The sequence below is a fragment of the Oenanthe melanoleuca genome, chromosome 3 (assembly GCF_029582105.1).
Source record: "Oenanthe melanoleuca isolate GR-GAL-2019-014 chromosome 3, OMel1.0, whole genome shotgun sequence".
Taxonomy (NCBI): domain Eukaryota; kingdom Metazoa; phylum Chordata; class Aves; order Passeriformes; family Muscicapidae; genus Oenanthe; species Oenanthe melanoleuca.
In genome coordinates this window covers 1,469,597-1,492,331 of record NC_079336.1, presented here as the reverse complement: position 1 = coordinate 1,492,331, position 22,735 = coordinate 1,469,597, and the positions used below count along the sequence as shown (strand labels likewise).

The 22,735-nt window shown below is 51.2% G+C and overlaps 1 protein-coding gene across 4 annotated transcripts in view; it reads right to left on the bottom strand.

Moving 5' to 3' along the window:
- Positions 1-1,607: 1,607 nt before the first annotated feature.
- Positions 1,608-22,735, bottom strand: part of EXTL3 (exostosin like glycosyltransferase 3) — a 114,144-nt gene continuing 93,016 nt past the window's right edge. For all 4 annotated transcript variants that reach the window (XM_056486419.1, XM_056486415.1, XM_056486417.1 and 1 more), the window contains 4 exons: positions 11,038-11,165; positions 7,036-7,180; positions 5,753-5,881; positions 1,608-4,945 (listed from right to left, as the gene is read on the bottom strand). In XM_056486419.1, coding sequence (XP_056342394.1) covers positions 4,736-4,945; positions 5,753-5,881; positions 7,036-7,180; positions 11,038-11,165 — 612 coding nt within the window. In that variant the 3' untranslated portion in view covers positions 1,608-4,735. The remainder of the gene's footprint in view (positions 4,946-5,752; positions 5,882-7,035; positions 7,181-11,037; positions 11,166-22,735) is intronic.

The window sequence follows — 22,735 nt, the reverse complement described above, 5'->3', positions numbered from 1 at the left end:
GGGAAACAGGGAAATGGAACCAGAGCTGTGATTCCCCTCACCAAACACAGCAGCTACAGCAGGAAAAAATATTGGTCAGATTTTTACCTCAGGAAAAGCCTCAGGAGGAAATCAGCTCCAGCTGAGCCCATGCCCAAGGTGCTGCTGGGCTCATTTGGGAGCCAGATCCCAAACCAGCATCCCACTGCTGCTGCCAGGCTGGCATCCTGGAGGGAGGAATTCTGTGCCCTTCCCTGCCAGTGATGGCCCTGCCTCCCTGCAGTGTTCTGGGGACAGATCACAGGCATTTGGGAGGCTGAGCATCCACCTCCTCCTCCAGGAATCAAATCCTTTGGGGTTTCCCTGAAACCTCTCCTGGAACAAAGCCAAGCACAAGCCAAGCCTTACTCCAGGGCAGAAGGGAAAAGAAAGGACACAATTCCCAGTGGGAGCAGCAGCAAGGGCAGGAAACACAGAGGTGAAAAGTGACAACAGAGGAAAAAAGTGACCAGGGAGGAAGCAGCTGCTCAGGAGGGAGGGCAGAAAACAAAAGGCAGCAGGAGGAAGAGAGGAAATCCAGCCACATGCAGGAAATCCTGGGGAATTCCCAGCCCAGCACGGAGGGGATCCCATGGCTCCTGGCCCAGCTGGCTCCTGCTGCTGCTGCTCAGCCCTGCCCCAGCTCCCAGCAGAACTGCCTGGAGTCTCTCTGTCAGTTGGACCTCACCTTTTGACACTCCACCAAAACTGCTCTTTCCCAGCTTCCACCAACTTTCCTCACACAAAGGCAGAACCAGTGCACATAAATCCCCTGATTGCATCAGCAGAGCTCAGTGCAGCCTTTATTTTCTCCTTAAAAACATCCCACCTCACTCTGGTGTCTCCTCTCCTGGCCATCCAGCCTGAGAGAGTTCTGCTCCCTCCTCCTCTCTTGTGTGGCCTTGGAATGTGTCATCCTTCATTTCCTTTGCCTTTTTGTGTTGCTGTGCCTTTGCTGTTTGGTCTTACCCACAGGTTGTCCTGTTTAGTCAGGTGGAACTCAGATCTGCTTTTCTGCTTCCAGCCTGCCTCTGCCTGCCTGTGTTAATGTCTGGGTTTTTCTTTAATTTTGATGGCTGACTGGAAGATAACACTTTTCTAGCCAGGCACTGGCCAACTTTCTCCTCCCCTCTGCTCCTCCCTGCAGGATTGAAGCCGGGGATCTGCTTATAAAGTTTGTTTTTTCCACCTCAGCCTCCTGCACAGGAGAGGGACCAGGAGCATCCTGAGCCAGCAGTGCCACAGAACTGTTCCCAGAGGATCCTGGCTCTGGATCCCCGGGCAGGGATGTGCAGATTTTGCTGCTTTCCTTCTACAAACACCCTCAGCAGCAGCAGCCCAGAACGGGGCTGGGCTGTCCCTGGAGCCACTCAGGGTCCCTCCCCTCCCTGGGGCTCTCCTGGAGCTCACCACGGACTCGATGGGGTTCGGTTCCAGGCACTGCCATCCGTGAGGAGTCTCCAGCATCCCACAGCAGCTCACCTGCCCCGGGGAACAGGATCCCAGTTTTGGGTTTGGGGTGTCCCAGGAGCAGCCCCGTGCTGGTGCAGCCCCTCTCCCAGCCCCAGCAAAGAGGCACCGAGACAATCCCAAGTTAAACTGTCCATTTATTGGAACCTTTTACAAAAAACTCAACATTGTGCTCGTGTCGAAGGAGTGTTCCTTGTCTCTCAGTTCCGGTTGGATTTGAAATCCTGGTGCTCAGGGCACCGTGGGCACAAGGGGAGGGCGGGGGCCGTGTCACCTCAGTCCTATTTACAGCGGGAAAGGCCTCGCTCCGTGCCCGGGGGAAGCAGCAGAAATTCTGCTGGGAAAAGGTGCAGCTGCCAAGAGCCCCTCCCAGCTCCTCAGGGCTGCCCCAGGGGCTGGGATGGATCACACAACCAAACCTGAGCTTCGGGGTGAGCCTGGGGTGCCCCGAAAGTCCCGGGAGAAGGATGGGTGGGAGCAGGGAAGGATGTCTGGGGTGGTGGCACGGGTGGAGCACTCTGGACAAGCCTCAGATCCTGGCGTGGCTCGGGAGCACAGAGCTGGGCTGTGACTCCCAGCGCTGTACTCCAGGGGTCCGGTGATGTCTGGGGTGATTTGGGAACTCAGCAGCAGCAGGACTGGGAGGGCAGCACAGTGCTGTGGGTGGGGAAGGTGTTCCTGCTGCCATTTCATTTCCTCACAGAATTCCATCCCTCCCAACGCTGCTGCTGCCCAGCTATCTCCCTTTGGGCCTTTTCACCCCTTCACCCCCCAGTCCTGCCCCTTTAGGGACGCTCAGCAAGGAGGAATTCATCCCATGACACCCAGAGAGATCCCACAGGGACACAGCACAATGGACAGGGGGATCCTCCCAACAAAAAACCAGCTTGGGAGAAAGGCCGGAGAGCCTGGAGGAAGAACAGCTGATTTGCTCTGCTGATCCCTGATCTCAAACACAGCAAGGGAAAGCAGAATTCCCAGCCTGGGCATCCCGACCCCACTGGGCAATGCCAACACCTCCCATCCCATCCCTGCTCCCCCAGGCTCCCACTGGAATTCCCTCTGGACTTTGGGAAGCCTGAGGGCTCTGAGCAGTGCCTGTGCCTGGATAAAGTGCAGTGCATGCCCACATCACTGCTCTGGGAGGGCCTGGCTGTACCTGAGCCACGGCTCTGCTGCTCATGAACCCCCACTGATGAGGAATTAAAGCCTGCAGGAGGAGCTGAGGCCCCTGGAATGCTGCAGCTGGCACAGCTCCTGACAAGAGCCACATTTCCCCTTCTGCAGGGCACAGAACTCTTCCAGGTGTTCCAGGGCCTTGCAGGATCTCCCGTGGCATTTTTAAGGAGACTCTGACATGTGCTGTGTTTTGGGCATCTGATGTTAAAGCAAAAAGGGATTGGAAAGGGGAAAGAAACCATAGGAGAAGATTCCTTGATCTGTGTTTTGCTGTGGTCAGTGCTGCTGGTGAAGGCACGAGCCATGGGCTCTGCTGAGAACAGGCTGCTCCTTCCCTCCCCTCCCATGAGGAAGTGTCAGTGCTGATGGAAAAACCTGGGGAGAAGAGTTTGGAGAGACCCCAAAACGTGGTGCAGGAGGGGCTTGGACCTTGGGAATGAGCCCAGGAGCTGCTGCTGGACCATCCCTGCTCCCACACACCAGAGACACACCAGGGGTGACATCCAGGCCCCCCCAGCAAGAGCTTCTCCAGGCTGCCCTTCCCTGCTGTGCTGCCCTGAAGCAGGATGGAGCAGCAGCTGAGCTCAGGGGTCACAGGTGTGACAGCATTTTGCTGTGGGAGAGAGGAACCAGCTCCCAGTCCATGCTGTGAATGTGATCCCAGCAGCATCACACACTGGAAAGCTCCTGTTGGGATTAAACCTGGGACACAGCCCAAAGCCAGGGGTGAGGCTGGGCTGGGCTTAAGGCAGAGCAGGAATTGCAGCTCTGGCACACCCAGGCTGGGCTGAGCACAGAGAAGGGTCAGAGCCCCCAGGAGCCTGGAACACTCTGAGCCCTGGCTGTGCTGCAGGTGGATCTTCCCTAAGCCCCAGACACACTCCCTGTCTGTAGAGGATCAGCAGGACAAGGGAAAAGACAGAGACAGCAGCAACTGAACCCCCAGGTAGAGCAGGGGAACAGCACCAGGAGCCAGGAAGGACCATCCAGGCCAACCTGCCCCTCTGCAGGGGCTCAGGGTGGGGAGCAGAGCAGAGCAAAGGGCTCCTCAGCAGGTGACACTGGAGCCAGGATCTGGTGGGTGGGAAGGATGGGGACAGCAGTGTGACAGGAGCTGCACCCAAACACCTCCAGCCTGGCCTGGCTACGGTCCCTGGGATGGGCTGAGGGGTCCAGAGGGGAAAATGGGCTGGGGAGAGGAGGGGAAAGAAAAGAAAACAAAAAAGCGCCTCAGGCGGCAAATCTAAACCACTTTCATTTTAAATAACAATAATTAGAATTAAAAAGAACTGCTGCCCTTGGCTAGCAAAGGGGCAGAGCCAGTGTGGCCATTCCTCAGTGTACAATTCATGGGAGTGTCCTTGGGATCCCACTGCCTGGGTGTCCTTGAGGAGCCATGGGATCCCATTGCCTGTGTCCTTGCAGAGCCATGGGATCCCATTCCAGGAGCCACGGGAGATCCCATTGCTGGGTGTCCTTGAGGAGCCATGGGATTCCACTGCCTGTATTTCCTTACAGGAGCCATGGGATCCCATTGCCTGGGTGTCCTTGCAGAGCCATGGGATCCCATTACAGGAGCCATGGGAGATCCCATTCCCTGTGTTTCCTCTCAGGAGCCATGGGACCCCATTCCAGGAGCCATGGGATCCCATTCCCTGTGTTTACTGTCAGGAGCCATGGGATCCCATTCCAGGAGCCGTGGGAGATCCCATTCCCTGTGTTTCCTCTCAGGAGCCATGGGATCCCATTCCAGGAGCCATGGGATCCCATTCCCTGTGTCTCCTCTCAGGAGCCATGGGACCCCATTCCAGGAGCCGTGGGAGATCCCATTCCCTGTGTTTCCTCTCAGGAGCCATGGGACCCCATTCCCTGTGTTTACTGTCAGGAGCCATGGGACCCCATTCCCTGCTGTGGGAGCACAGGGAAGGAGGGAAGTGCCCATCCCAATCCCGTGTGTGAGGCCAGAGTCCAGAGCAAAGGGCCTCAACACTCACAGCCCCACAGAGCAGCTTCTCCTGCAGGCTGGGCGTGCCCAGCTGCTGCCATCCTGCTCCTGCTGCTGCCAGGCCTAGATGAACTTGAAGCACTTGGTCTTGTCGTGGGGCAGGCGGGTTTTGAAGAGGACCGAGTCGACGCGGAACTGCGTGTAGAGCAGGGGCATGTACCCGTACACCTTCACAAAGAAGTTGATGCACTTGTGCCGCTCGTGGAAGTGGGAGTCGTCGTGGGACAGCGCCTGGGGGCAGCCGGGGCAGCGGAAGGTCCAGCGGGAGGTCACCTGCAGGGCAGCAGGGGGTCAGTGCACTGCCCACAGAGCCAGCACTGCCAGGGCTGGGGACACAGGGAGCCCAGCACGGACTGAGGCGGGTGGGGGCTCAAAGCTCAGCAGTGCCGTGGGCAGGGACACTCCCACCATCCCACACTGCTCCAACCTGACCTTGGACACTTCCAGGGATCCAGGGGCAGCCACAGCTTCTCTGGGCACCCTGTGCCAGGGCCTGCCCACCCTCACAGGAAACAATGCCTTCCCAATATCCCACCCAAATCTCCCCTTTTCCTGTTTGAAACCATTCCCTGTGACATGACCCTCCATCCCTTGTCCCAGATCCTCCTTCTTGATCCCCTTTAGCCTCTACAAGGGGCTCTGAGCTCTCCCTGGATCCTTCTATTCTCCAGGTGAGCATCCCCCAGCTCTCCCAGCCTGGCTCCAGAGCAGAGATCATTTCACCAGACAGGGAATTCAGTCTGGTTTATCCCTGTGTGTTGGGTTGATGTGACCAGAAATGTGGATTCTGTCCCCATCTGTTAAACCAGCTGGGGCAGTGCCCCTGATCTCCTGGCACACATTATCTGCTCATGGGCCATCTTTAAACCAGCTGGGCAATCATCTTTATCTTCCCACAGCCCATCCTCCCTCCAGGAGATATCTCCTGTTCATGGCCAGTGAGTCCCAGGGCATGACTGATAAAATTCCATCATCCCACTGGGAGATGCTCCAGCCAGGGGAGGAGCCAAGCAGACACCACTCCCTTCCCAAGCACCTCCCCAGCAGTGCCAGCCCTGGGCCAGCCCCTGGCTGCTTTACCTTGATGGGAGGTTTCCTGGTCAGGTGGGACACCAGGAAGTTCATGGCGATGTCCTCGCAGTTGATGTACTCGTCCACCATGTCGCGGATGGCCTGGGGCATCACGTAGGAGTACAGGTACGCGTAGTACTGCAACAGGGACAGGCACTGCACGGTCCCCAGTGCTCCACAGGGCACAGTGGGGACATTTGGGATGTGTCTGACTCAAAACTCAAGGATCCCACTGGAGACATTCCCCATAACGGAGTTAATCCCACGATCTGCTGTAGCCACAGCAGCAGCAACTCTCCCACAGCCCCCACCCTCTCCTGGAACATCAGAAATGGAGGAATGGGGGTCCCAGCCCATTCAGACCCTGCTCTCTGCTGCTGTGGATTCAGACTGAAAGAAATAAACCCTGGATATCCCTCCCAGAGCACTCAGCACCAAGTTCTGGCTGTGTTTCAGTTTGGAGAAAGTGAGGAGACAGCATGTCTTGGGTTGCAATACAGGATGTACCAGCAATGTGAATTCTGTCCCCATCTGTTAACCCAGCTGGGGCAGTGCCCCTGATCTCCTGGCACACATTATCTGCTCATGGGCCATCTTTAAACCAGCTGGGCAATCATCTTTATCTTTCCCACAGCCCATCCTCCCTCCAGGAGATATCTCCTGTTCATGGCCAGTGAGTCCCAGGGCATGACTGATAAAATTCCATCATCCCACTGGGAGATGCTCCAGCCAGGGGAGGAGCCAAGCCTTTCCTACCCAGAGAAAAACTGAGATTTGGAACAGCAGAGCAGCCTTTGCCACTGGATTCCAGAGGAAAACTGGACCTTTCCACATCATCCCTGGAGCTTCAGAGGAAACTGCACCTTCTCCAGGAGCACTGCTCCAGCTGAACCACATCTGCCCCTGCAGGAGGATGCAGCCACCATTGAATGGGACTGTGCCAACACCCTGACTGACTGACGGGTGTCAGCTTGGATTCTGACTCTGGCAGGGGTTGGGATTGTTCTGTGTAATACTGCATTTCTATTTTAATTTTCCTAGTAGAGAACTGTTATTCCTAATTCCCATATCTTTGCCTGAGAGCACCTTAATTTCCAAACTATAATAATTTGGAGGGAGGGGGTTTCCATTCTCCATTTCAAAGAGAAGCTCCTGCCTTTCTTGGCAGATACCTGTCCTTCACACCAGGACACAGCAGCAGAGAGCTCCCCCATCTGCCCATAAGAACCACAACCCCCCAGAGCTGCAGCCTGGGGTGCTGTGAGCAGGGGGCAGCCCCAGGGAGGTCTCACCTTGTGGAAGAAGGCAGCACCAGTGAGCACCATGGAGAGCTCACAGGAGTAGTTGGAGTTGTAGAGCCAGGACTGGTGGGGGAGGTCCCAGGCGTGGTAGCGCCCCGGGAAGCCCACGATGCGATCCCTGGCCTCTCTCCACACCCTGCAAACACAAACTGGCCCTGAGACACACACCTGGGAGCCCAGAGGGGCTGCAGGGGATGGAGGGCTCTGCACATAAAGGAGTTTGGCAACTGCTCACCCAAAGGGCAAAAAGGGAAACACTGTTAAAATGTGCTCCTGTCCCAGAGCACAGCTGAGCTGCCTGTGCACAGGGAAAGGGCTCCTAATCCATGGATTAGGGATTTTGTAGCTCATAAGTGTTGTTCTGGAGGGTTAAAAAAAAAAACCAAACTAAGGGCAGATCAGCCTGGGAGGAGCCCAACATCTCCTGGCTTCTTCCCCAAATCCCTGGGATTTTCCATGTCCCAGCAGCTCAGTAAAGCCAAGATAATAACCTCCTTTAAGGAAAGCTTCAAGACCAGGCTGGATTGGAGCACCCTGGGATAGGGGAAGGTGTCCCAGCCCATGGCAGGGGTGGGACTGGATCAGCTTTGAGGTCCCTTCCCACCCAAACCACTCCAGCACTCTGGAAATTCCATAATTCTGTGAAAAGCTGCTGAGGTGCTGAAGGTCTCCAGAGGGAAGAGCTGGATTGCCAAACCACCAGCTCTTCTTCCCAAACTGCAGCTTCCCAGCTCTGGCCACACAGGAAAAGCCTCCAGAGCTCTGGGTGCCTCCCTCACCCCACCACGTGCTCCCAGTCCAGCCTTGGGAATGAAATCCTGAATTCTGCACGTGGAGTGGGGAATTGCTTCATGCTCTGCTCCCATCTGCAGCTCAGAGAAATCCCCCAGCACAGCTGCAGCACTGGCAGCAATAATTAAGGAAAAAGTCAGTGCCTGATGCCCAAGGTGGGAAACAAATGCAGCTTCCACAGCTGGGGTGCTGCCTTCCCTTGGGTCTTCAATCCCCTCCCTGCTGCTCAGCCCAAGCTGTGACTCCAGACTGCATCAGACTCCCTGTGGACACAGAAGGGTTCTCCCTTCTTCCCAGCCACAAAACTGGGCAGAAAGTGTAATTTTTGGTTTTTTCCCTCATTTGGATGAGTTTCTCCCACAGGCTCTGTTCTGGCAGAGCTACAGGAGAGCAGCTGAGGAGACTGAGATTCCCTGAGTTTTCCTTACAGTTATGGAGCACAGACATGTTTGTTGTTCAGTCCTCCACCCCAATTAATGAAACTCCAAGATAATCCCAAGGAATCATCACCACCAGCAGCTTCCCTGGCTTTGACTCCCCCCAGCACTTCTTTGCTGCAGCTCCTGTCAATCCAGGATGGTTGTTTAGAAAAGCTGGAAGTTGAAACCCTTTATTCCCTTTCACTTCTCTTTGCTTTCCTGTGAACGTGATGCTTTTTCCTTCTCAGCCACAAAAATCAGCATTTCTCTGGAGAATCATTCTGGGGGTGCAGAGAGTGGTAAACAGGGCAAAATGATGCTTTTGGCCCCAAGAATCAAAGCCTGGAGCAAAGTTTTGACAAAGCACAGTTGTTGTGGGCAGAGGTTCACTCCAGTGCCAGGGGAATGTGTTAACACAGGGAGGCTTTGTGGGAACAGGGTGTCTGCAAGCAGGGATAGGAGTGAGAATAACACAGGGCACTTACAACCTTCATTTGATGCTCTCCAGGGCTAATCAGCAAAACCTCAGCCAGGCAAAAGAAAACAGAGACCAAAAAAGGGAGAAAGCAGAACAAAAAAAGGGGAGAAAACAGAACCAAAAAATGGGAGAAAACAGAACCAAAAAAAAATGGGAGAAAACAGAGACTAAAAAAGGGGAGAAACCAGAGACTAAAAAAGGGGAGAAACCAGAGACCAAAAAAGGGGAGAAACCAGCCCAGTTTGGATAAGGAGCCTGGAGTGGGGCAGGGAAGGGAAACCAGGAATCCTGAGGCCTCCTCCTGCACTTCAATCCCTCTCACACCTCGTTTCTCATCTCTCTGAGGGAGCCTGGTGGGTTTGCAGGCATTCTGTGCCTTTGGATTCTCCTCCCAGGCAGGTTTTGGCCCCCAGAATGGCAGTCCCTGCCCCTGGTGCCATTTCCAGTCCCCAGCAGCTGCTGGCAGGAGCAGCTGGCACAAACCCCCCTCATTCCTGTGATCAGGAAGATTTTGCCAGGGAAAAGTCAGAGGTTCCTCAGAGAGACATCAAAATGCAAGGTCTGAATTAAAACCTTTGGATGGATTGAGGTATATTAAGCCACTCATACATGAAATACAGGTGTAACTTTAAGTTTTAAGTAAGTTTAAGCAAGTAAGAATATATTTTAAATGCCTTAAGAAGTAAAAACTTTAGAATTTAGTGTGAAAAACAAGTTTTAGTGAGAGCTCAAAAACAGTTTTTAGACATAAAACATAGTAAGAATATTGCTTACATTTTACAGATAGAACTGATAGGCCACGTGTGCAGATTATATGTAAACTTTCATACTAAAAAACTAGAATTCTAAAAGGTTTAGAAGAAATGTTTCAGATTTGTGTTTTTAGCTCACTGGGTAATTTGTATATGAGAATCTGTGTATTGGAGTGAGAGCTCTCTCACTGTCTCTTCCTCCACCATCATCACCACCACTAACACCACATGAGGAAGAAGAGGAAGAAAAAGAAGAAAAGAAGAAAAAAGAAGAAAAGAAAAAAAGAAGAAACGAAGAAAAGAAGAAAAGAAGAAAAGAAGAAAAGAAGAAAGAAAGAAAAGACCAGTGAGCTTCTGCCTCTGAGACTCTGACCAGGCTCTGCCTCTGCTCAGGACTCTGCTCTAGGCTGCACCTTCAGCCCTCTCAGGAGCTGCTTCTGCTTCTAACCAGGACTTTTCTTCTATTTGGGACTTTTCTTCTATTTGGGACTTTTCTTCTATTTGGGACTCTGTGCCAAAAGCTTTTAGCACAGACTTGAACACTTGGGACTCTTTGTCTTTTGAGACTGATGTGCCTTTACAATTAAAGAATTTTACAGCAAATGCTGAAATCTTTCGAAGACACAAACCCCTAACAATCTGCCTTAGGTTGCAATACAGGATGTGACCAGCAATGTGAATTCTGTCCCCATCTGTTAACCCAGCTGGGGCAGTGCCCCTGATCTCCTGGCACACATTATCTGCTCATGGGCCATCTTTAAACCAGCTGGGCAATCATCTTTATCTTCCCACAGCCCATCCTCCCTCCAGGAGATATCTCCTGTTCATGGCCAGTGAGTCCCAGGGCATGACTGATAAAATTCCATCATCCCACTGGGAGATGCTCCAGCCAGGGGAGGAGCCAAGCCTTTCCTACCCAGAGAAAAACTGAGATTTGGAACAGCAGAGCAGCCTTTGCCACTGGATTCCAGAGGAAAACTGGACCTTTGCACATCATCCCTGGAGCTTCAGAGGAAACTGCACCTTCTCCAGGAGCACTGCTCCAGCTGAACCACATCTGCCCCTGCAGGAGGATGCAGCCACCATTGAATGGGACTGTGCCAACACCCTGACTGACTGACGGGTGTCAGCTTGGATTCTGACTCTGGCAGGGTTTGGGATTGTTCTGTGTAATACTGCATTTCTATTTTAATTTTCCTAGTACAGAACTGTTATTCCTAATTCCCATCTCTTTGCCTGAGAGCCCCTTCATTTCAAAATGATAATAATTTGGAGGGAGGGGGTTTGCACTCTCCGTTTCACAGAGAGGCTCCTGCCTTTCTGAGCAGACCTGTCCCTCAAAGCAGGAGCCATCCCAGCAGGCAGGGCAGGGCAGGGCAGGGCTGGGCGGGGCAGGGCAGGGCGGGGCAGGGCAGGGCTGGGCAGGGCAGGGCAGGGCAGGGCAGGGCAGGGCTGGGCAGGGCAGGGCAGGGCGGGGCAGGGCAGGGCAGGGCGGGGCAGGGCAGGGCAGGGCAGGGCAGGGCAGGGCTGGGCAGGGCAGGGCAGGGCTCACCTGAAGCCGAACATGATCTCGTCGTGCCGCAGGTGCGCGTCGTCGTCGATGGACAGGATGGCCTCGGTGTCGATCTCGTCCCAGGGCAGGAACCGGTTGTTCAGGCTGTTCTTCTCCGTGCGCACCACCTGCGGGGGGGGGATGGTTATGGGCTCTGGGACCCGGGTTTGGGGTTTGGGGTTTGGGGTTTGGAGCTGGGCTGTGCTGCTCCTGGGACAAAGCATCGGCTCGCTCCAGCAGCAGCTCCAGGAATTCCCCTCACCCCCAGCCACAAACCTGTAAAATCTTCTGAACTTCTCCCTCCTCCAAGAGTCATGAACAGAATCATGGAGTTAAAGGAACACACCAGGATTAGTGATCCAACCCCTGGCCCTGCACAGACACCCCAACAATCCCACCCTGTACATCCCTGTTTTGTCCAAACACTGCTGGAGCTCTGGCAGCCTTGGGAATGTCACCATTCCAGTGCCCAAACACCCTCCAGGGAAGAACCTTTTCCTGATATCCAGCCTATCCCTCCCTGGCAGTTTCACACCATTCCTGACAGCCCCATCCTCCCTGGATCCTTTCCCCTGCTCTTACACTTTCAGCCTCCCCTGGCTGGCCCAAAGTCACTCCATCCATCCCAATTTCCCACCCCATTAAATCCCCCCAGCATTTCCCTGCCTCTGCTCTGAATAATCTCCATTTAAAAATTAAGCCCAGCCTGGTGAAAAGACCAAAGCATCACAGCAATAGAACTCCATTAAATAAGATTACATCTGATCCCACAAAAAAGCCCACGCTGAAACCATTAACAGTGGAAATATTTGTATGGGGATCTGCATGACAGATGGGATGATTAAATTCCCATGGAAAGCCAGTCTTGGAGCTTTCATCTGCTGATAGCTCTGGGGGGATGGAATATTTTGCAGGAATATTGAATATTTCACTGAAGAGCCATCAAATGCACCAACAATTTACTGCAGGTGAGCAAACTGGGCTGTGGGAAAGCAGGGTCAGAGCTGAGCCAGCAGCATTCCCACCCCAGGAGCTCTGTGGTTTCATTAGGACATGGAAAAAGCAGGGACAATGTCAGCACAGGAATTGTGATCCTGCTCCCTCCCGAGGTGGAGAAGCATCACAAAGCTCAGCTCAGAGTTTGGTTTGGCTGAAGGGTGATCCAGAGCCAGCAGATGCTCCCAGGGGGGGCTCCTCTGCCTGGGAACTGCTGGAAAAGAGGATGCAGGACTCAGGGTGGGAATGGGGGCAGGAGGGAAGCAGGAGGAGGCAACTCCACAATCTGTGTCCAGCTCAGGGCTCCTCAGCACAGGATCTGCTGGAAAAAGAAAAGGCTCCAGGGAGAGCTCAGAGCCCCTTGCAGAGCCTGAAGGGGCTCCAGGAGAGCTGGAGAGGGACTGGGGACAAGGGATGGAGGGACAGGACACAGGGAATGGCTTCACACTAAAAAAGTGGAGATTTGGGTGGGATATTGAGAAGGAATTTCTGGCTGTGAGGGTGGGAATGGAATGGAATAGGAATGGAATAGGAATGGAAATGGAATGGAAATGGAATGGAATGGAATGGAATGGAATGGAATGGAATGGAATGGAATGGAATGGAATGGAATGGAATGGAATGGAATGGAATGGAATGGAATAGAATGGAATAGAATAGAATAGAATAGAATAGAATAGAATAGAATAGAATAGAATAGAATAGAATAGAATAGAATAGAATAGAATAGAATAGAATAGAATAGAATAGAATAGAATAGAATAGAATAGAATAGAATAGAATAGAATAGAATAGCATAGCATAGCTGTGGCTGCCCCTGGATCCCTGGAAGTGTCCAAGGCCAGGTTGGATGGGACTTGGAGATCCCACCCCCTGCCCTGGGTGGGTCTCATCCCCCAGAAGAGCCCAGAGGTGCCATAACCAACCCTCTCTGTCCTTTTTCAGACACTGAGGTCTCAATCTCTCCCACCTTTCCATCATTTCAAGGACCAATTTTGCCACAACTAAATGGTCTTGAGCCAAGAGCTTTGTCAAAAGCCAAGGGAAGATGTTCCCTCAGCAGAGCTGAGAGGCTCTGGCAGGATGGGGAGTCAGCAGCTCTCCTTCCCAAGGAGATTCACTCAGTGAGGAGGACACAAAATCAGCCAGAGAACAGCAAGAGAGCCCAGCCCACCATCAAACACCAACTCCCCTCCCAGCAAGGGCTCCAAACACTGAGCAGAGCACCAGTGGTGGGACCTGCACAAAACCCAACACAAAACCCAACTCAGAACTCCCCAGACTGTGCCCCGCTTGACTTATTTTGGTTATTTTTGCCTTTTGTTTGGATTAATTCTCTTTCAAACTCTTTGCTATCAGCTAAATGGCCCAGTGCTCAAAACCATGAACCTCCTGAGCAGTTTGAAAGGTTTGGAGACACCTAAAATGCCTCCAAGCACCCAACAGACCACACATTTCTCCTTATAGGAAATCAGTTTCAGGTGATTCCAGGGATTTGTTTGACTCGAGGAGCACAAAACCCCATGACTCCATGACATCCATTTCCTCCCAGTGTTTTGTGTTTTGTTGTTCACAGACAAATGGATCTTTAAAAACCTGAGAAAAAACTAAACCAGAGCATAAATCCAGAGCCTGTCCAGCAATAATGTCCTTTTACCAATACTTTAAAATACATTTTTATACATAAATACAAAAAAAGCAGCAAAATCGATGCCTTCCAGCAATCTCCTTGCTAGTGAGGCTTCACACTTAAGCCTTAAATTAAGTGTCACACACAATTTGATGGAGGAAGCATGAGGAGTGCTCGTGCCCTTGGAGAAGTTTTGACAGCTCAACTTAGAACTGGATTGATTCCTGAGCAAAGAGCAAACTCTGCAAGAAACCATGAGCCTCATTGCTCATGTCAGGTGTCAGGGAGGGGAAAAAAGCCTGAAGGATGCCCTTAGGAGAGCTGGATAATTTGGGGAGACAGTGAATGAGCTTTCCCACATCCCCATTCCCAGCTTCCCATCCTCCTTTCCTTCTGCCAAGGCTTCTCCAGCTCTCCCACGTGCACATGGGGGAAAGAAATCCATTAAAAATCAGCCAATCTAGGCTTAGAAGAGGTCAGGGGGGGCTGTGCTGTAGAACTTTGGGAGATGGCAAACTCCAGGAAAAGGGAACAACGAGTTCCAAGTATCTCTGAAGCCACCCTATCATATATATTTAATTTCAACTCCTGGTTTGGCCAAATCCAGGCATGTTTTGATTAAGAAAGTTGCCCAGATCAGCACTTGAGACCCACAGACTGAGATCCAGCAGGGTCTCTTCCCTCTACACACCAGGCACGAGTGCTGGGATTATTCACAAGACTCCCTGGAAGGAGGGAAGGGTGTGCAGATCCATGGACAGAATAAATCACATCCTTAATTAATTACCATGGCCAGCTCCATTCCCACTCTCTCTAGCCAAGGTGTGAGATCAGACTGGCACTTGCTGCTCTGCAAATGAACCAGAAAAGGGCACAAGAAAGACAAAACTCTGCCTGGTCCCACCAAACAGCATCCTCCTGGAAGCTGTGTAGTTTTTTGGAAGTGAAGCTGTCAGAACAAGTTTGAACTGAGCCAAGGACAAATGTCAGACAGGGACAAAGCACATGGCCTCAGGCTGGGGAAAGAGGAGGAATTTCCTCATGGAAAGGGTGGTCAGGCATTGGAAGGAGCTGCCCAGGGATGTTTGGAGCCCCATCCCTGGAGGTGTCCCAGGAATGCCTGGATGTGGCACTCAGAGCTCTGGGCTGGTGACAAGGTGGGGATCAGTATCAGGTTGGACTCAAAGGACTTTTCCAACTTGATTTTGTGATTCTCTCAACATCCTGGGCGCAGCAGCAATTCTGGCACTGGATAACCACACACCTGAGGTTCCCTTTGCTGACTGATCTGATGTCCCTGAGCTCTGTCTCATTTCAGAAGAGGCTGATCCCAGGCACGCTGGCTCCATGACAAGCTCTGTGCCAGGACAGGCGCCAAGCAGAAGCCAGAGGAGCTGCTGTCATCACCACAGATGTCACCCAAAACCTCTGCAGCCCATTCCCAGTGAGATGACATTGGAGTAAATCCCCCAGGTCCAACCACATTTTAAACTCGATTTTCTCAGTGTTGTATCCCTACCTGTTCTGGGCAAGCTGAGCTGGCAGGATCACTGTGGCTCTGAGCCCAGACCTGAAATCTGCTTGGCTGCCCTACCAAGGACAACCCTGGAGGTGCTTTTTGAAGATTTGCAGCCTCACACCCAGCAGTGCTGCTGCCCTGCCCTGCCCATGCAGAACCTTTTCCATCCTGCCAACCTCAACTCCCACCATGAGAAAACCCTCAGAGGGCAGAAATCCATCCAGCTCCTACTGGCCAGCATCCTGCTTTCCAAAGCTAAAAGCACTGATCCAGCTCTTTGGCTCAGCTAGGAGTTCTTCATTTCATGAGAAATAAAACAACCTGGCCTCACTCCACACAACACCAGGCTCCTCCCAGCACACTGGAGATGGGATGCCAGCATGGCATTTCCACCAGAGCCAAGCCCCTGATGATGCCTTTCCTCCCCAAAACCACTCTCTTTTTCCCCAACACAGACCCAAAAGCTCGAGGAAATGAGTCTGGCACAACAAGGGACTCCAGAGTGTTTGTGGCAGCTTCCCAAATCCAGTGGGAATTGCTGCCCTGCACTTTGACACTGTGTGAGCAGGGTGTCAAAGCTCCTTCCAGACAGAAAAGAGCAGGCTGGCATTTTGTGTGAGGGGGGAAAGAAAAAAAAAAAATTTTTTTTTGGCAGTGTTTGTGATAATGAATGTTTTAAAGGCGAAATCGCAGCTGCACAAAAAGCAGCTTGAGGTGTTTGTTGGGACAATGGTATTTGGGTGTTGGCACACTCAGATCCTGATTGTGTTGGGCTGATGTGGCCAGAAATGTGAATTCTGTCCCATCTGTTAAACCAGCTGGGGCAGTGACCCTGATCTCCTGGCACACATTATCTGCTCATGGGCCATCTTTAAACCAGCTGGGCAATCATCTTTATCTTTCCCACAGCCCATCCTCCCTCCAGGAGATATCTCCTGTTCATGGCCACTGAGTCCCAGGGCATGACTGATAAAATTCCATCATCCCACTGGGAGATGCTCCAGCCAGGGGAGGAGCCAAGCCTTTCCTACCCAGAGAAAAACTGAGATTTGGAACAGCAGAGCAGCCTTTTCCACTGGATTCCAGAGGAAAACTGGACCTTTGCACATCATCCCTGGAGCTTCAGAGGAAACTGCACCTTCTCCAGGAGCACTGCTCCAGCTGAACCACATCTGCCCCTGCAGGAGGATGCAGCCACCATTGAATGGGACTGTGCCAACACCCTGACTGACTGACGGGTGTCAGCTTGGATTCTGACTCTGGCAGGGTTTGGGATTGTTCTGCGTAATACTGCATTGCTATTTTAATTTTCCTAGTAAAGAACTGTTATTCCTAATTCCCATCTCTTTGCCTGAGAGCCCCTTAATTTCAAAATGATAATAATAATTTGGAGGGAGGGGTTTCCATTCTCCATTTCAAAGAGGAGTTCCTGCCTTTACTGGCAGACACCTGTCCTTCACACCAGGACACTGATCTATCAATAAATGGGAATGGCTGGGACCTCAGCTCCTAAAGCCACCCCACTACCACACCCAGAGGGAGATGCCTGGATGCAGGAGGATCCACAGGGAATGTGCTCCTCTCCTGACTGCTCTCCATTCCCAGCTGGCTCCCAGCTTTATTCCAGGACTGGCTGAGTCCCAGGGCTTGGATGGGGCTGTGGGCAGCCAAGGGGGATATCAGTCCTCACCCACCCCACAGAAATCCTCTGGAATCTGCTCCCTGTTTGACTTGATGGCACCAAAAATATCCATTTATCTGAGCATCCATCCCAAAGCTGACACTTCCAGCAGGATGTTTCCTCAGTCGTGCATTGCCTGAGGAGCTGTCCCTGCTTTTCACACTGGTTTCCCCTGGCAATTCTTCACCTTCTTGTTTTCCCTTTAATCCTGCCTTGTAAAGATGGATCAGGAAGTTGCTGTTATCCCCTTTCTCATGTATTAATTATCCCCTGCTCCTTTCTCTTCACCTTGAAACAGCCACGGCCCCTCCTTTATGCCCTGAACCTCCAGCTTTGCTACCTCCGACTCAGAGCACTTTAAAAATCTGAATTAAAAGGATTTATAGACTATTTTAAGACTCATCTCCAGAGGTATGAGAAGGGTATTTAGTTCCAAAGCCATCCAGAGGCAGCGCACGCTGAATATAAATTGGCAAAACAGATGCATTTTAAAAATACGTGTAATTAAATAATGCAACATAAAACCCAGCATAAATTATCCCCTGCTGAGAACAAAACCACACAGGAAGATACCATGGAAAAGCTTTTTTTTAACTGGTGCTGTGTCCATGCACAGAAAATGTGCAAACACTTGCTCTCCCTTTAAACTCCTCAGCTGAGATCAGTGGATCGCTCATCTCCAAGAGGAGAAAACAGCTTGAGATACAAATAAATCTGATTATTTATTCATTTTCATACAGGAGCAGCTGTCACATCTTCCCAGAGAAACTAAAAGAGAAGGATGCTCCTTTTAACATTACAGGGATGCAGATACTTATTTTTATTCTCTGTGTGCTGGCTGTGCAATTAGAGATGCACATGGAGCTGGCTGTCCAATTAGATTTATTTTACAATTAATTGTAATTATTTGGCTCAAAGAAGGTCCCTGGGATAACACACTGTCATGTTCCAATACTGCACTGCTGCAGCTCATTCCCTTCTCAACTTCCCAAAATTCCTGTGTGTGCTTTTCATGAAAGCTCACAGGGAAAATCTGCAGAGTGCAAAGCTCATGATCCAACTTCCACTGGCAGGTCTGGGATCATGAGCCAGCTGCTGTTTGCTGGGAAGCTAAGAAAAGTCATTTCAAGAAGAAAGAGAGTTTTGATACTGATAACTCAAATTTTTAGTTTAGTGGGAAGTTTTTTTTGCAGTGGAATAGGCAATTCCCAAAGGTGTGATCATGGAGAAATCAAAGGTGATCAAATCCAGCCATTCACCCATGATCCACACCCAGCACATTCACATGTTTTAAAACCACCTCCAGGGATGGGGACTCCAGCACTGCCCAGGGCAGTTCCAGTGCCTGAGCACCCTTTCCATGGAGAAATTCCTCCTGATGTCCAACCTGATGTAATTTGAGGCTGTTTCCTCTCATCCCTGGAGCAGATCCTGACCCCCCTGGCTGTCCCCTCCTGTCAGGGAGCTGTGCAGAGCCACAAGGTGCCCCTGAGCCTCCTTTTCTCCAGCTGAGCCCCTTCCCAGCTCCCTCAGCCTCTCCTGGTGCTCCAGCCCCTTCCCAGCTCTGTTCCCTGTTCTGAACAAGCTCCATCCCCTCAGGCTCTGCCCAAACTGACCCTGGGATTGGAGGTGCCCAGCAGTGCCCAGCAGGTGCCAGGTGTGATGTCCTCACAGATGTCACAGTTCTTTATCCATACTCTCTCCAGTTTTCACCTGGCAAATCCTGTCTTGGTATTCAAGGACTGAAAATTCCAAATGAATTCTGCCCAGCCTAGAAACAGTCCCAGTTGCCAGAGCTGAAATACCTCAAGGAGATGATGGACAGCAGCAGGAGTGTCCCCAGCATGGATTCAGCACAAGCAGGGCATCCATACACTGTGATTTGTCAACTCTGAACTTCACCCTCTGGGCCTCTTCTTCCTCTCCTTGGCTGCTTCAGTGGCAGTTTTAACAGCAAAATGTTGTTCTGATGAAATGGGGACACCTTCCTCACACTGCCTGTACCAAACCCACTTTGCTAATATCAGAGATGCCATTTGGGACCACTCTTGAGAAAGGGAACACACAAAGAGACAGAAAGAGGGCAGGCAGCAGCCTCTGACTCCATCCAAAAGGTGAAGTGTTCCTGCCTGGAGCTCAGGGATGAAGGATTCAAACCAATTGTGGGGAACAAAAGCTTCCCAGACTGGGAAATACCAACAGCTCAGGAATGGATGTGTGCAGTCAGTGGAGCAGATCCCACCCTCCTGCCTCAGATCTGACCCAGCTCAGAGCCAGGATGCAGCAGGAGTTTGGCTGAGGCAGCTGCAGACCCTGGAGCAGAGAGAGCCTGAGGAGCACAGCAGGCTGGAGTGAGCACTGCTCTGAACCAGCTCCCATCTCCTGGGTCTGTTCTGGGAACCACAGGGAATGCACCAGGCAGGGCAGAGCTGCTCAAGGAACTGACTGGGAAGCCTTATTTTGGCAAAAATACTCATTTTCCCTGCCTGCCTCACTTCTCCAGATGTTTCCCAGAGCACTCAGAGCTGTATCAAGTCAGGTACAAATTCCTTGTTATCTTTGGAAGAGCCAAACAGGAGCCCAAGAACAACTCACAGACTGCAACTCCCCAATCTGATTTCAATAAACAAGCAAAACCCCAAAATTTCTGAAGTATGAAATCCCAGATCTCCCTCAGCCCATCAGCAGCTAACTCCTGCACTTCTGATTTCCCTGGGAAAGGCACAGTGCCAGGGCTGACAAGTCTGGCAGCAAATGGACTGGGAGCTCAGGGATGGCTCTGAGAGGGGCTGTCACATCTCATCTGTGAGACAGGAGGTGGAAAAGTCAGGAGGGGGCTCAGCAGCACCCCTGAGGTCTCCTCCCCTTGCCAAGCCATCAGAACTGTGTAGCACCAGGTCATGGCATGGGAGGAAACCCAGCAACTTCCATCCTGGAGACAAAAATGCACAGCAGAGAGGCAGAGAGGAGCCAAGAGCTGGAAATCCGAGGGCTGTGATCCCAGGGGATTATTGGAAATACCTCCTTTCTGCTCACTAAGTGAGGCAGAGCTTATCTTTCCACACTTTGCTCTTTGGCTGATGGCCCAGCTGCTTTAATTACCCGAGGATTTCGTCGGTGCAAATCCTCTGTATTGTTGTGCAATTACTTCTCTTCAGCAGGTTCCTCCTGGGGATCTGTCAGCAAGGATTTCCACCACAGCAGGAAAACAAAACACCTGGCAGAGCAGGTGCCATTATTTGTAAATTTGTTCACGTTGGTGCATCTCACTCTTTGGAATGCATCAGAGACGTTTCCAGCATTTAAAAGCTGCTCTGACCCATCCCACACGAGCTTCAGTGCAAACATTTGTATCTGAGGGCATCCAAATGAGCATCACAGCCCAACAAAGGGAGCAGGGAATTGGAGTCACACTGTAACTCACTGAGCAGCTACTAAAAAACCTGGAATATAAACTCTGATACAAGCAGAGCCAAGAGCCATCAAGTTTGCAGGCAGGTTATTGTTTTGATGGGAAGAGGACAGTGGATTTATTAATGTTTATGTGGCTGGGAGCAGCAACCATAAAGCACTCAGGCTCATAAACTCACTTTTGGCTTCCAGCTTGATTCCAGAGCAGAATCCTTCTGGGGACTTCTGAGATGAGAAGGCTGAGATCTCACTGGGGAAGCTCTGGGTGAAATGAAGACAGCTTCCCAGTGAGATCTCAGCCTTCTCATCTCAGAAGTTGCCAGCATGCCAGCCCTCAAATCCATCACAGAGGGATGAGAGATCCTTTATGGAATGTCAGAAGAAAAGAGCTGTTCCAGAACCCACACCATGATCCCCAAATTGCTATTTTATCCCTTGTTCCTGTTGTTCCAGGAGCACAACTCGCTGAGAACTGCAATTTCCATCAGCTCCAACAGCAGAGGATGGGGCTGGGATGTCCTCTTGAATAAAGGGAGAGGAATCTTCCCCAAACACACAATTTTCCCTCCAGGTGGCAGATCCCAGATGGGTTTCTGAGGAATTTCCCTTTGTAGACTTCCATTTCTGGATCCTAATTGCTGGAATCCTTTTTTAATCCTAAATCCTTCTTTACCTGGTCCATGTCTCACACCTGCCCATCACTCCACCAGAGAAGCAGAGAACTCAAGCCATGGGCAATGTCATGTCCTTCAAAACTTGATTTATCCCAAAGCTTTTAATTGCTTCAACAAAATCCAGGGGGAAAAAATACTTCCATCAAGAGGCAGTTAATAATTACTGCCAAACACATGGTTGGGATGAATCCAGACTCCCAGAACCATCTCCCACAAGTCAGAGTATGGGCTGGGAATTGAGGACCAGCAAGTGTTAGAAATTGCAGAGATCACATAAATGAGTCCCAATTCCAAACAATTCCTTTTTATAAATTCCCAATAAAATCAACCTCATTAATACCAGCTTTTCAAACCAATTTGCTTTGTCACCTGCACTCAGAGCAAGAGGAAAATGAGCCCTGTTGGAAAAAATGTTCCAGTTTATGGCTGTTGTGAAGTTTTCCTTACTCCCTCTCAGCTCTGTCCTGTCACAGCCCAAGGTGGGGCTGTCTCTTGTCACAGAGATAAGCCAGGCTCTGAGCAGCTCAGAGATCAAAGCCATGATCAGGCTGGAAATGGAATTTCCCTGCCCCAAATGCTTTCAGTGTGAGAACAAAACCCATTTCTCCTCCCTCCACGAAGCTCAAACCCCTCAGAGTTCACTTCAAATGAGCATCCAGGAAGCTGAAGAGATTTGGATATCTCATCAGTGTTATCTGGGAAAACAGAAGCTTTACCAGATTTCCCATCTTTCTGCTGCTAGAAAATCTGGGAATAGGTGAAAACACCTATTTGGAGACATACAAGTGGGTGTTTCAGTGCCCAGGTGTGGCTTTCTCTGTGCCTCAGTTTCCCTCCATGCCCTTAGCTGATGGTCCTTTGGCCAATTTCAGGAGAAGGAAAAAAAATCCTCACTTTTCTTAATAGGACTAACATAGATTTTAATTAATTAACCAAAGGATTTAAATAAATGAAAACTACTAATTTTCCCTCTGGTTTTCTCACAGGCTCTAACATGACATCCCCTCACTGCCAGCAGGAGGAAAAGCTCCATCCCTTCTGGGTGCTTGCAGTGAAACAATTGATTCCAGGGATTGTGGAGACAGGACAAGGGGAAAACAAACTGCACCCTTGGTTCTGAATCCAGCTACTCCATCACCTGTTGTTGGCTTTTCACAGGAGATGAACCTTTCCCAAAAACCCAGGAAAAGCCAGGTGGAGAGGGGAACAGTCCATATGCCCATCAGGCTTTATCAGCAACCACTGTTTGATTTTATGAAAGTGGGCACAAAAAGCATCCATGAGTTTGATAAGAGAGCAGCTTCCTCAGCAGATACAGGTGAGGAAAGAGGAAGGAACTGTGGAGAAAAGGGGCAGGAAACTGCTTAGGGGTGGCTGCTGCTGCCAGCCCACCCCAAAACTTGGGAGTGAATCATCCCTTTCTCCTTGAGAGCTGCAAGGTCCTTGCTGATCAATCCACAGAGCTTGGGGAGGCATCTGGGAGCTACATCAGACATGCAGCAACAAGCAGTGATTAAAACCTCTCTGCTGCCTCTCATCCCTTTCTCTAACCTCATATCCAAGAGGAACCTTCCTCTTTGTAACCTCCTCATGTCCCTCTTTGATGTCCCAGTGCCCCACGAGGCCCCTCCTGTTCCAGCAAACACAGATTTTCTTTTCTCCTGTCTATTTAATACCCAATTTCCTGACCTCAGTGAGTCCTGCTCGCTCCTTCCCTCCTGTGCCAGGGGATCCATCCGTGTCTTGTGGCACAGCATCAAGTTATGGCCACCCTGGGAGACAAGGCT